A 15,319-nucleotide genomic window follows, 5' to 3' on the forward strand; every position below is an offset into this window, starting at 1 on the left:
TGGATTAGGAATTCATTTCATGGACAGAAAAGAGAGGGTAGGGTTAAATGGCTAATTCGCTCGGTGGAGGAAAGAAATGTTAAGTAGTAGTAGTAGTAGGAGTGTGAATAGTGAAGTACCACAGGGATCTGTACTGGGACAAGTGCTATTTAACGTATTTATAAATGATATGGAAATCAGAACCATAAGTGGTATAATTAATTTGCAGATGACACATAACTATTCAAGGTCGTTAAAACACATGCGGACTGTGGAAAATTGAAAGAAGACCTTAGGCAACTGGAAGACTGGGCATCCAAATGGCAGATGAAATTTAATGTGGACAAATGCAAAGTGATGCACATTGGAAAAATCAATCCAAATCATAGCTACCTGATGCTAGGGTCCACCTTGGGGATTAGCACCCAAGGAAAAGATTTAGGCATTATTGTAGATAGAATGATGAAATCTTCTGTCCAATGTGTAGCGACGGCCAAAAAAACAAACAGGATGCTAGGAATTATTAGGAAAGGGATTGTAAATAAGAGCGAGAATACAATAATTGTGTTCAATTCTGGTCGCTGCATGTCAAAAAAGATATAATGGAATTAGAAAAGGTACAAAGGAGAGCGACCAAAATGATAAAGCAGATGGGACGACTTCCCTATGAGGAAAGGCTGAAGCGTCTAGGGCTCTTCAGCTTGCAGAAAAAACGGCTGAGGGGAGATATGATAGAGGTCTATAAAATAATGAGTGGAGTGGAATGGGTAGACGTGAATCATTTGTTTACTCTTTCCAAAAATACTAGGACTAGGGGGCATGCGATGAAACTACAAAGTAGTAAATTTAATACGAATTGGAGAAAATGTTTCTTCACTCAACGTGCAATTAAACTCTGGAGTTCGTTGCCAGAGAATGTGGTAAAGGTGGAAAAGTCCATACATCATTATTAAATTGACTTGGGGAAAATTCACTGCTATTTTTGGGATAAGCAGCATAAAATGTATTGAACTTTTCGGGATCTTGCCAGTTATTTGTGACCTGGATTGGCCACTGTTGGAAACAGGATGCTGGGCTTGATGGACCTTTGGTCTTTCCCAGTATGGCAATACTTATACTATTGCTCACTACTGTCAGAATATTGGAATCAAGTCTGGAAAACAACATCACCTATTTTAGACATGTCTGAACCTCTCTCTTATAGCATCTTATTACTTGGTGAGCATGGGTCTAACTACTACTTTTAATCCACATGCTGCCAAACTATTGAATATATTAATGCAAATAGCTGTAAAGATGATATGTCATTGTTGGAAAGAATTTACTAAATTGTCATATAACATGTGGTGGCATAACATCTGTTAAACTGATAAATATAAACATACTGCCAAAAAAAATAAATCACTACACTCATATAAGACTGTTTGGTATCTTATTCAAACCTTAACTTCTCATTCTTAGCAGTGCGAACTCATACAACCACCTCTTAATTTTGATCTACAGCTATCAGTGAATACTTAGTCATTCCTTACATGTAGAACACTAACCAGCTTATTTTTGAAAGAGATCGCCAGCCATCTTCCAACACAAATCAGGAGATGGCCGGCGATCTCCTGAAGCCGGCCAAATCGGTATAATCGAAAGCCGATTTTGGCCGGCTTCAACTGCTTTCCGTCGCGGAGGTGGCCAAACTTCAAGGGGGCGTGTCAGTAATGTAGCAAAGGCAGGACGGGGGCGGAATGAGGGCGTGCTTTGAGATGGCCGGCTTCGCCAGATAATGGAAAAAAGAAGGGCATCCCTGGTGAGAATTTGGTCCGCTTTATTCGGTCCCTTTTTTTCAGGTCTAAGTCCCAAAAAAGTGCCTGAACTGATCAGATGACCACCAGAGGGAATGGGGGATCACCTCCCCTGACTCCTCCAGTGGTCACTAATCCCCTCCCACACTCAAAAAAACAACTTTAAAACCTTTTTTTGCCAACCTCTATGCCAGCCTCAAATGTCATACTCAGGTCCATCGCAGCAGTATACAGGTCCCTGGAGCAGTTTTAGTGGGTGCAGTGGACTTCAGGCAGGTGGACCCAGGCCCATCCCCCCCCCCTACCTGTTACAATTGTGGTGGTAAACGGGAGCCCTCCAAACCCCGCCCCCAAACCCACTGTACCCACATATAGGTGCCCCCTTCACCCATAAGGGCTATGGTAATGGTGTAGAGTTGTGGGGAGTGGGTTTGGGGGGGATTTGGGGGGCTCAGCACCCAAGGTAAGGGAGCTATGCACCTGGGAGTTTTTTTTTTTTTTTTAATTTTTAGAAGTGCCCCCTAGGGTGCCCGGTTGGTGTTCAGGCATGTGAGGGGGACCAGTGCACTACGAATGCTGGCCCCTCCCATGACCAAATGCCTTGGATTTGGCCGGGTTTGAGATCACCAGCCTCGGTTTCCATTATGGGCAAAAACCGAGGCCGGCCATCTCAAACCCCGCCATCTCTGACATTTGGGCTGCCCCAACCGTATTATCCAAAAAAAAAAAAAAAAGATGACCAGCCATCTTTTTTGAAAATACGGTTGGCCCCGCCCCCTTAGAGATGGGCGTCCCCTTTCAAAAATGCCCCTCCACTTGTTCTAATATTGTTACCATATTTAATTTCTCAATGTTTATCTGAGTACTATGTTAATTGGTCCTTTATGTATGGCATGATTTGTTGTTTATGTATTGTTCAACATAAACGACCAATACTTTGAACTAAAAACAAAAATTGCAAAAATAAACAACAACTTCTACAGACTCAGAGTACATCCAAAGCTTAATTTTTATTTTCACATTTCCATCCTCCACAATTCTAGACAGCAGATAGGATCCAAAGCAGTCCTAAACAAGTAAAATCAGAAACAACACAGTTTATACCTAATTGTTCAACCACCCTTAGGAGTCACCTTTGGGTTTAAAAAGCAAAACCATGTGCACATGGACTGAATAAACAAATTAAAACAAAGTCTAAAGCAAATGCCCTTAATATGTAATACTGGTGGTAGCAAGCGGTGGAATATTCACATAATTAGTAAACAGTCTGAGCCAACAGATTTATTTTCCACTGAGCATAATTAACTTATGAATTGGACAATATTGCCACATTTTACACTGACTCTCTGATGCAGGCAGTGCACAGGAAAATATGTTGTTAAATGCTCCCAGGTCTCAACTTTCAACCTGAGTTTTTTTTTTAAAATTACAAATAGTAATGTAAGTGATTGTTTAGCACCTGAATTCATAACACGACGTCTGTGTTTTTTGGTAGCCCTTTACTAGGTGAAAACATTTCTGCAGGGAGTCTCTATAACCGGCGCCTCCAAATGAACTATTACTACTCTAACTGATGAAACCAATAATACTTTCTCCTCTGTGTACATTCGTATGCTGCACAAGTCAGCATGCTGAGGGGGCAGGGCTCGGGGGGGGGGGGGGGGGGGGGGGGGACCTTACCATGGTCTTCACAATGTCCAAGACGTGTACAGCATGTTCCTCTGGTTCTGAACTCACAATCCTCACGCTGAGCCCTCCTGCCTGGGCAAGTCCCTTGGCCGATTCTCGACTCCGTCCCCTCAGTCCTCTCTCCTCCACTGCCCAGCCCACTACTCTCTCTTAGCATACTCTGCTACTGTATGAGTCAACGACACCAGCCACACACTACCACTACCAAGGACTGTGTGTGTGTATGCCTGCATGTGCAGGCAAGGAGCAGCAGAGCAGAACGAGAGGCGGTGGCCAGATTACGTGCAAACAGGGAGGAGGAGTCCGGATTATGTTTCCCTGTCCCAGCAGTAAAAGGTAGGTGTGTGTTTTACTGTGGGTACAGGGATTACTACCGTTCCCGCAGGGCAGGAGAATAATTGCAGTTTGAGCCTGCAATAAAACATGGAAACTTTTCGCCATACCCGTGGCTACCCGTTCCTGTGTCACTCTCTACCAATGAGCATTAAGACAAAACACTTTATAAGATCTCTGTCTTTTGAGCAATCCATCAGGATAATTTCCAAGGAAACGACTTATAGGATACCACCTATAGTGAAAATACCATTTTTAAAAATGTCATTATATTATTCTTATATTCCACAACATTCTCTACAGTTCTGTGCAGACCACAAAGCACTAACAACCAGAACATTTAGCTGGGAATATACATCAGTTTACGTAACATGTTAAACTGCAAGTTAACCCATAGTCTGCTTAAATAACACCGCATTAAGTTGCTTGCAAAACAACAACTAATTAGATGTCTAGCAGTTACCGGGAGAGAATTCCATAAGGAAGCAGCCTGATAAGGAATCAAGGTGAAAGCTGTCTAAAATATTTAACCAGCATAACCAACAGAAACTGTAAAGAAACTTGTCCCCTTAACAACTGTCTTCCCAATAAAAGAGATAAAACCACCACTATGTCCAATGTAAAATGTTTTGAAATGACATGATCTTTAAAGATATAAAATTAATTGAAAAAGGATAAGGTAGAGCAAGAGGAGAAAACCGGTTTGTTATCTGGGACAGATGAAAAAAGTGGAGCAAACTTTGGAACATCAAGGTACTATAAAAAATACTAAGGCAGCAATTACATCAAAATGTTTAATCGTGATTAATCATGCGATTAGAGGCGGGCATAGCCAGAAGTCCAGAGGGGGGGGGGCACAGGGATGGACTGGAGGGCATGCATTTCCTCCCTCCCCCCCCCACATTAGATATCACACCTTTGCTGGTGCAGATGCCAAAGCCCCATCAGTCAAAGAAATCCACTGCCAAGGTGGCTCCCTTCCTCGTGTTGCCTCAGCAGTGAGGAACTCAGTGGGGTACCTCTAGCCGCTAATGTCAGTACTCCCTGAACATGCTTAGTTCATGCACGAACTGAGTATGCTTGGGGAGTGCAAGTGTTGGTGACAACCTACTGACTTCCTTCCTCTTGAGACAATACGAGGAGGAAGGGGGTGACTCAGGCAGCAGATCAGACATAGAAAATGTACTGCATTGTTGGAGGGGGCCTGAGCCCCTGCCATCATCCATTCTCTCTCTCTCTCATGTGCCCCCCCCCCCCCCCCCCCCCCCCGGTGCCTTCACACCCATTCTCTCTCTCATATTTGCCTCTCCCCTCCTGCGGTTCTCTCTCAATGCCCTCCCCTACCTTCCCTGGCTGCTGCTGCAGGGTGAAGACTATCTGAAAAAAATGGTAAACCAGGAAGAGGGAAGAGAGAGCCACTGCCGGTCTGGGAGGGAAGGGAGAGATGCCAGACTGACTGTGCACGTATGCTTGTGAGCAGGCAAGAGAGAGAGAGCAGCTAATTATCAATCACAATAACAAATTTTAATCTTGATTAAAAATTAATGTGTCGATCATGGCATTAAGTGTGATTAACATGGAGCTCTAATTAATACATATGTGCAGGATAGACTGTCTTCACATCAGAGATTGGAACTGATAGAGAATAAATTAAAATATTTGAATTTGAGATTTGTGAACTTTCCCAAGGTACCTTTTGAACTACCTAGAGACACCTTAAAGCAGTATTTTATAGCTATTTTGAAGATTCTGCCTGCATTACACCCTCCTGTTGCAAAATGTTATTTTTTTTTTGCCAATTAAATCACAGCAATGAAAGATCTGACATTTCCAATGAAAGTCTTTATGTGTCAGTCATCCTAGAAAGATCAGAGGATGAAGAGACAAATAGGTTTACATTATTAGTAGCCTTTGTATTCAAGCAAGATAAAGAGAGAATATGTATATATATTGTCATTATCATACTGCTTTAGTTCTTGGTCAGAAATTGTGGATTATTTCCTGATTTGTGTAAAGTGACAAGATGGAAGAAAGCAATTTCTTTCTGATGCCCAGGAAACATGTAATGTTGGGATGCAGGTGTTTATTAGGTTTTATTTTAAATCTATTGTGACTTGTGAAGCTCATAAGTTGAACCTTTTCCGGAGATGGGAAGGCGGTAGAACGAGAGGGCATGAAATGAGATTGAAGGGGGGCAGACTCAAGAAGAATGTCAGGAAGTATTTTTTCACGGAGAGGGTGGTGGATGCTTGGAATGCCCTCCCGCGGGAGGTGGTGGAGATGAAAACGGTAACGGAATTCAAACATGCATGGGATAAACATAAAGGAATCCTGTGCAGAAGGAAGGGATCCTCAGGAGCTTAGCCTAGAATGGGTGGCAGAGCTGGTGGTTGGGAGGCGGGGCTAGTGCTGGGCAGACATATACGGTCTGTGCTGGGGCTGGTTGTTGGGAGGCGAGACTAGTGCTGGGCAGACTTATACGGTCTGTGCCGGGGCTGGTGGTTGGGCGGCGGGGATAGTGCTGGGCAGACTTATACGGTCTGTGCCAGAGCCGGTGGTGGGAGGCGGGGTTGGTGGTTGGGAGGCGGGGATAGGGCTGGCCAGACTTATACGGTCTGTGCACTGAAGAGGACAGTACAAATAAAAAAGTAGCACATATGAATTTATCTTCTTGGGCAGACTGGATGGACCGTGCAGGTCTTTTTCTGCCATCATCTACTATGTTACTATGTTACTATGTCTTTTTTTTTTTTTTTTTGAATCTGCACAATTTCAAATAAGAAAAGATCTAGTCTTGCTGGTAGAGGGCTGAGGGTATCACAGAGAGCCACCAATGAGGTCTTGCAGATAAGAGTCATTTGTATCTTAGATTTTTAATGTAAAGGAGAGAGTTAGGCCTTTACTTTATAAATTTAATTTCTCCTCATTGCATCTCCTCATGATTTCAGTTCTGTAATGGTATGCTGAGTTAATTATGTTTGGGTTGATTTTCTCATTGTTAATATTGCTTGGATACCTATTGCTATTCAAATTGTTTGATTTGATATAATGTTGAAAAAATTCAATTAAAAAAAATAATTAGAAGGACCTGAGACAGAGCCAGAACAGCAACTTTCAGTTGTTCATCTTGATTATATTCCCCTAGTAAAAGTATCTATTACTCAGGATAGCTGGGGAATCATTTCTGTTCCAGCTCTAATTCAGAAGCATTAAATATAAATAAATACAACTAACCAATAACTTTTGCTTCTTCGTCTGTAAGAGTTTTATTGAGAAAAATTTTCTTTACACGCAGTGTGTTTCCTGAGGGAAGAATAACTCCAGTAGTAGGCATTGGTGGTTCTCCATCTTTCTGTTGTAAACTGTCTGCTATTACAAGGAAGACTCTGAGACCTATATTCATTCTCTATAAGAGAAAAAAAATATGAGTATTAAAAACACACTAGGGAAAACTGCAAAATTACAAGCAATAAAAAAGAAACATTACAGCTTTATAGTTTCCTTCATCATACTTCAGCAAGTGCACTTTTAATCTCACTGTTGCATTAAGAATACTGCCCAAAGTGCTGGTATTATCAATTAAAATTTGCAAAACTGGGTATTTAGATAATTAAATGACTAAAGAATTTGTGATTAAAAAATAAAAACCTGAGATTCATATGAAAGGGATATGCCTTAACATGACAGCTGTGCACAAGAGATCCCTTTTTTCCCATATGCTCCCAAGTAGCAACACAAAATTTGCACTCAATTTGCTCTTGAAGACTGGTGGTACTTGGGTTTAAAATCCAGTTCACTGGTGCCAGCACACTTCTGCACAAACCTTCCCCAAACAGACCCAAAATCTGATTTAATAGTTTATACTGTCTTCAAACCAGCTGATTTCCTCAGTTGATCTTGCCTTACATTTTTTTTTAAGGTCAAGTTCCTTTATTTCTTGATATATTTTATTTATTTATTTATTTATTGCATTTGTATTGTATACAGAAACATGTCTAAGTGGTTTACAATAAACAAAATCCAATGAACAGAGAGAAAACGCAATTATAATTGTGTAAGAGAAAGAGGAGAATAAACAAGACAATAATATTTCTTATGCGCTGCAGACAAACATACCACGTCTCAAGTCCTCAAAATGGTTAACCAAATTAAATCATTCTGAATGATTTGTCAAAGAGATGTATTGTGGGCCATTCTAAATTTAGGATAGGATAGGTGGCTGGTGGATGTGAGGATCGCCTGGTGACTTGCCTGCCTGGTGAGAAGGTGGCAAATCTCACGTATCACCCAGATAGGATTTTAGATAGTATTGGGGAGGAGCCAGCTGCCTTGGTACATGTGGGTACCAATGACATAGAAAAATGTGGGAGACAGGTTCTGGAAGCCAAATTTAGGCTTTTAGATAGAAAGCTCAAATCCAGAACTTCTAGGGTAGCATTTTCTGATATGCTACCTGTTCCACGCACAAAGCACAAGAGACAGGCAGAGCTCCGGAGTCTCAATGTGTGGATGAGACGATGGTGCAGGGAGAAGGGTTTTAAATTGGTTAGGAACTGAGCAACATTCTGTGGAAGGGGGAGCTTATTCCGAAAGGATGGGCTCCACCTTAACCAGGGTGGGACCAGGCTGCTGGGATCGGCTTTTAAAAAGGACATAGTGCAGCTTTTAAACTAGAAACTGGGGGAAGGCCGACAGTCACTCAAAAGCGAATGGTTCAGACTAAGGTATCTTTCAAAGATATCACCAAAACAGGGAAGATAGGGTACCCTGAGAGTGAGATTGCAAGAGAGACCATAGTAGATCAGGTGTCCTTAAATAAAAATCAGAAAAAAACGATTGCAATTAATAATGTCAAGTACTGAGCATGAGGATATAAATACGAACAAACAACATAGTTTGAAATGTCTATATGCGAGTGCCAGAAGCCTAAGAAATAAGGTGGGAGAGTTAGAATATATTGCCCTAAATGAAAAATCAGATATAATAGGCATCTCTGAGACCTGGTGGAAGGAGGATAACCAGTGGGACACTATCATATCAGGGTACAAATTATATCATAGTGATAGGGTGGATCGAATTGGAGGAGGGTTAGAACTGTATGTTAAGGAGGGACATAAATCAAAGAGACTGAAAATTCTGCAGGAAACAAAACACATCTTGGAATCCCTATGGACTGAAATATCATGTGTAAAGGGGAAAAGGATGGTGATAGGAGTGTACTACTGTCCACCTGGACAACACAATAATAATGGGTGATTTCAATTACCCTGATAATACCCAAAGGGATAGTAGAATAATAATCAAAAATTCACTCTAAATAATTCTACTATAGTATACACGAGTATTGGAGGTGTACTACTGCCAACACATATGAAAAAAGTGGAGAAAAAAGACTTCAGAAATTCTAACGAGTGCTCTTCATGTGGAAAACCACCTTTCAAATTTCTAGCACTCTAGTTCTTCAATCACCAGTCTTCACAAAAAAACTCCACTCTTCTAATTCATATAATGCATGCCTACACACCTTTTCACAATACTCGATGTTGAAGGCTCAAATCATAGTGAACAAACGGTGAAAATAATTTCAACTTAACTGAAATATTCTGTCGTCGCATATAATGTTCCAAAAGCCCAACAGGAGACCCTGTTTCGCCAATCCTAGGCTGTTTCAAGGGCCAAAGTTCTCATAAAGACAGTTCATTCTTGTTTTCCAATTTCACCGCATTCAACTGCCTCTTATCGGCGTCCTGAAAACAACTCCTACTTCCTTCCTCTTTATATGTACGTCATTTCTTCCAACTCATTGAATCATCTTCAACAACTTTATTGACAAAGATTTGTTTCACAAAAAAGCTTTCCATTCAATTGCTATGTTTAATCCCTTGGGTATGACAGTCTGCAGTGTATATATCCATCGTTGTTCCCGCTGTCTCAACTTTTTCTTAATATCTCCTTTACGTTCCGAAACTTGTATTTGTTCTAGAACCACACATTGCATCTGATCAAAGTCATGTTGTTTCAAGAGACTATGAGAAACCAGAGGTTCATATGTCTTTTTTGCTTGTATGCAATGTCTATGTTCAATTAGTCGCGTTTTTAACATTCGGGAAGTTTGGCCCACGTAATATAAATCACAAGGGCATTTTAATAAATAAATTACATTTTTCGATTGACAATCCGTTGCACTCTTTAAATAATATGACTTGCCTGTACGTGTATCCATGAATTTATCCGTTGTATACATAATATGGCACACTGAACATTGACCGCATGCCTTATGTAATCCTGTTCTCATATTCATGTTATTCCCACGGTTCCATGTATCAGCTACACATAATAAATCCTTTAAGTTATTCTGTCTTTGATAGGCAAACAAGATTCTTAAATCACGGAACCAAGGATAAATCTGTAACATAGGCAAGTGCTTTTTAATAATCTTCATCATTCTGTGGGAACCGTGGGAATAACATGAATATGAGAACAGGATTACATAAGGCATGCGGTCAATGTTCAGTGTGCCATATTATGTATACAACGGATAAATTCATGGATACACGTACAGGCAAGTCATATTATTTAAAGAGTGCAACGGATTGTCAATCGAAAAATGTAATTTATTTATTAAAATGCCCTTGTGATTTATATTACGTGGGCCAAACTTCCCGAATGTTAAAAACGCGACTAATTGAACATAGACATTGCATACAAGCAAAAAAGACATATGAACCTCTGGTTTCTCATAGTCTCTTGAAACAACATGACTTTGATCAGATGCAATGTGTGGTTCTAGAACAAATACAAGTTTCGGAACGTAAAGGAGATATTAAGAAAAAGTTGAGACAGCGGGAACAACGATGGATATATACACTGCAGACTGTCATACCCAAGGGATTAAACATAGCAATTGAATGGAAAGCTTTTTTGTGAAACAAATCTTTGTCAATAAAGTTGTTGAAGATGATTCAATGAGTTGGAAGAAATGACGTACATATAAAGAGGAAGGAAGTAGGAGTTGTTTTCAGGACGCCGATAAGAGGCAGTTGAATGCGGTGAAATTGGAAAACAAGAATGAACTGTCTTTATGAGAACTTTGGCCCTTGAAACAGCCTAGGATTGGCGAAACAGGGTCTCCTGTTGGGCTTTTGGAACATTATATGCGACGACAGAATATTTCAGTTAAGTTGAGATTATTTTCACCGTTTGTTCACTATGATTTGAGCCTTCAACATCGAGTATTGTGAAAAGGTGTGTAGGCATGCATTATATGAATTAGAAGAGTGGAGTTTTTTTGTGAAGACTGGTGATTGAAGAACTAGAGTGCTAGAAATTTGAAAGGTGGTTTTCCACATGAAGAGCACTCGTTAGAATTTCTGAAGTCTTTTTTCTCCACTTTTTTCATATGTGTTGGCAGTAGTACACCTCCAATACTCGTGTATACTATAGTAGAATTATTTAGAGTGAATTTTTGATTTCAATTACCCCAATATTGACTGGGTAAATGTAACATCAGGGCATGCTAAGGAGGTAAAATTCTTTAACAAAATCAAGGACTGCTTTATGGAGCAGCTGGTACAGGAGCCGACGAGAGAAGGAAAAATTCTAGACCTAGTCCTTAGTGGAGCGCATGATCTGGAGTGGGAGGTAATGGTGCTGGGGCCGCTTGATAACAGTGATCATAATATGATCAGATTTGATATTAGCTTTGAAGTAAGTATAAGCAGGAAATCCAATACGTGTGCGTTTAACTTTCAAAAAGGAGACTGATAAAAATGAGAAGAACTGTGAAAAAAAAATTAGAGGAGCAACTTTGAAGGTCAAAAATTTACATCAGTAGTGGATGCTGTTCAAAAATACCATCCTGGAAGCCCAGGCCAAATATATTTCGGGTATTAAAAAAGAAGGGAGAAAGACCAAACGACAGCCAGCATGGTTAAAAAGTGAGGTGAAGGAAGTTAATAGAGCTAAAAGAACATTCTTCAGAAAATGGAAGAAGGACTGAAAATAATAAGAAACAGAAAAAGGAATGTCAAGTCAAATGCAAAGTGCTGATAAGGAAGGCAAAGAGGGACTTTGAAAAAAGGATTGTGTTGCAGGTAAAAACACATAGTAAAAAATTTTTTTGGTACATTAAAAGCAGGAAGCCGGCAAAAGAATCGGTTGGACCGCTAGATGACTGAGGGGTAAAAGGGGCAATCGGGGAACAAAAAGCCATAGCAGAGAGATTAAATGAATTCTTAGCTTCAGTCTTCACCGAGGAAGATGTAGGAGAGATACCAGTGCCAGAAATGGCATTCAAAGCTGACGAGTCAGAAAAACTGAATGAAATCTCTATAGACCTAGAGGATGTACTGCAGCAATTTGACAAATTGAAGAGTAGCAAATCTCCTGGACCAGATGGTATTCATTCCAGAGTACTGATAGAACTGAAAAATGAACTTGCGGAAATATTGTTAGTAATATGCAATTTATCCTTAAAATCGAGCATGGTACTGGAAGACTGGAGGGTGGCCATTGTAACGCCAATTTTTAAAAAAGGTTCCAGAGGTGATCCGGGAAATTATAGACCGGTGAGCCTGACGTTGGTACTGGGTAAAATGGTAGAGACTATTAAAAAGACCAAAATTACAGAGCATATTCAAAAGCATGGATTAATGAGACAAAGCCAACATGGATTTAGTGAAGGGAAATCTTGCCTCACCAATCTATTACATTTCTTTGAAGGGGTAAACAAACATGTGGATATAGGTGAGCCAGTTGATATTGTGTATCTGGATTTTCAAAAGGCGTTTGACAAAGTAACTCATAAAAGACTCCAGAGGAAAATGGAGAGTCATCGGATAGGAGGTAGTGTCCTACTGTGCATCAGGGGCGTAGCCATGAGTGGGCCTGGATGGGCCTGGGCCCACCCACTTTGGGCTTAGGCCCGCCCAGCAATGGTGCACCTCAAAAAAGTCCAAACCGCGACTTTTTCTTTGCTGCTCAGCTGCCGCTCACTTCAGTTTTCCCTCCTCCCAGCCACCCGACCGAACGCCGCAGGATTTGTTCCCTCCCTGCTCCCTCCCCTGTCAGGCTGTTATCACCAGCAGAACCGCGCTGCGCCATGGCCGTCCACACGCAGCGCTGCTAGGAATGCTTCCTCTGCGTTGGCCCCGCAGCACGCCAGAAAATGTGAAGCCGGCCGAAGAAGGAACGAAGCAGTCACGTAGCGGAGCTGCAGACGTGCAGAGCTAGACTGCAGCGCCGCCCGAAGGAGGTGGAAGGGGATGGAGGGGAAAGAAGGCCTGCAGCACGCCGTTGGGTGACTGGGAGGTGGGAGAGAGCAAACTGCAGCAGGTGGCTGGTGGAGGAGGGGGGAGAGAGCGGGGAAAAATGTGCAGCATGTCAGCGCTCTGCGGGTGGCTGGTGGGGGGGGGGGAGAGGGGAAAAATGTGCAACATGTCAGCGGGTGGCCAGCGAGGGGTTGGGGAGCAGGGAAAATGCAGCATGTCAGCGTGTGGCTGGGGGGAGGGGAAGGGAGAGAAAAAAACCTACAGCATGCTGGCAGGTGGCTTGAGGGGGTCAAGGAGAAAGGGAGAGACAGGAGCACTGTTGGGATGAGGGAGTGAGACAGGGTAGTGCTAGGTGGGGTGGAGGAATAATTGCTTGATGTGGGGGGAGGGATGGAGAGATGCTGCAAGGGGAAAGAGAGGGAGAATTGTTGGATATGGATGGGATGGGATGGGATGGGGAGAGGGAGGGAAAGTCTGCATAGGAGTGGTAAAGGACCAGAGAGGGAAAAAAAAGTGTTTGACATGGAAGTGGAAGAAAAGGAGGGAAAGCTGAAAGGGAAAATGTTGGAACATGGCATTTGGAGAGATGCTGTGGGGTGGGGGGGGGGGGGGAGAGTGAGATGTTAGACCAGGGGCTCAAGGCAGGGAGAGGGAGAAAAGTTGGACATGAAGGTGGAGGAGAGGAAAGGAAAGGAGAGATGCACAAGCGGGGGAGGGGAGAGAGGTATGATGGCTCCAGGGAGAGAAGATGGACAATGGATGGTAGGGAAGAGAGAGGGGAAAATGCTGAACAATGGGGGAGGAGAGAGATGGGACAGGAAGATGCTGGTGGTGGGAGGTAAAATGGATAGGGAGATATCAGGCTACGAGGGTGAGGATGGGAGAAAGAGGGAACAGATGCTGGGCTGGAAGGGTGGAGGGAGGGAGACTGGGAATGGTGGAAAGTATGGGGGAGAGGCCCAGGGAGTGGAGATGGCAAGAAAATAAATGAGAGAACAGTGATTACAGGGGTAGAAATATGGTAATGGTGCATAGATTGAAGTTGGAAAGGAATGATAGGTTGGGAAAGAGAGATGGGGAATGGGAGAGCTAGTGGGTGAAAGGAAATGGAAATGTGATAGATATCTGAAAAGTAAAAAGAAGGAAAAGATTTAGAAAGAGGATGAAATTTCAGTGTACAGAGGCAGAAAAGAAAAAAGAAAGAAAGGAAAGAGCTAAAATGGAAAGATCAATATTTCAGAGGCAGGTGTAGTAAGGAAATGAAATGACAGGAGAAAAAAGACAAATGGACAGCCGCTTGAAGAATTAGCAGAAAACAGACAGGAAAGAGAAATTAGAAACAACATGATGGAAAATAAAATGTCCAGACAATAAAGGTAGAAAAATCATTTTATTTTTAATGTTTTAATTGGAATATGTTAGCTTTGGGAAATGTGCATAGTGGATGTCTTTTTATCGTGTTAAGTAGAAAAGGAAATGCACTTTTGTTTTTTCTCCAGTGTTGCAGTGCATGCTGAGGTTCCCAGTTCAATTTTGTCTATATATTTTTATTTCTAATTTGTGATCCCTTGTTCTGTAATTTGTGAGGGTCTGTCAGTGTGACTGTAACAGCAGATGAACAGATTGGAGAGGAGAGGGAATTGGGGGAGGGGCTTCTTTTCTGCCCTGGTCACCAGCATGGTTAACAGCAGCCCTGACCCTTGCTGTAGCTAGTGGGGATCCCCAAGCCCTACCAGCTGGGGATCCCCTCCGAAGCTGGCCAGAGCTGCCCCCACCAAGCCCGGCAGATGGGGGCAGCATCCTGGAGCCACTGACAACTAAGCGTGTATGGGGTGCTGGCATCAGTGGCTCGAGGAGTTGCTGCTGCCTGCCGGGCTTGGCGGAGAGGAGCCCCAACCATCTCTAGTGGAGGTCCCCAGCTGACAGAGATTGGGGATCCCCATCAGCTAAAGTATTTATATTTTGAGTTGGGAAGTGTGGGGGGAGAGAGATAATTTTGTGCCCACCCACTTTGTGCTCAGGCCCACCCAAAATTGGTTGTCTGGCTATGCCACTGCTGTGCATTAAAAACTGGTTAAAAGATAGAAAACAGAGAGTAGGGTTAAATGGTCAGTATTTTCAATGGAGAAGGGTAGATAGTGTGGTTCCCCAGGGGTCTGTGATGGGACCGCTGCTTTTTAACATTTTTATAAATGACCTAGAGGTGGGAGTAACTAGTGAGGCAATTAAATTTGCTGACAACACAAAGTTATT

General features: G+C 42.3%; 1 protein-coding gene across 1 annotated transcript in view; it reads right to left on the reverse strand.

The window, feature by feature from the left end:
* Positions 1 to 15,319, reverse strand: part of FRYL (FRY like transcription coactivator) — a 655,466-nt gene that overhangs the window by 426,737 nt on the left and 213,410 nt on the right. Inside the window, 1 exon segment of the mRNA XM_030191364.1 lies at positions 7,032 to 7,203. Coding sequence (XP_030047224.1) covers positions 7,032 to 7,203 — 172 coding nt within the window.

Source organism: Microcaecilia unicolor, chromosome 2 (genome assembly GCF_901765095.1).
Source record: "Microcaecilia unicolor chromosome 2, aMicUni1.1, whole genome shotgun sequence".
Classification (NCBI taxonomy): Eukaryota; Metazoa; Chordata; class Amphibia; order Gymnophiona; family Siphonopidae; genus Microcaecilia; species Microcaecilia unicolor.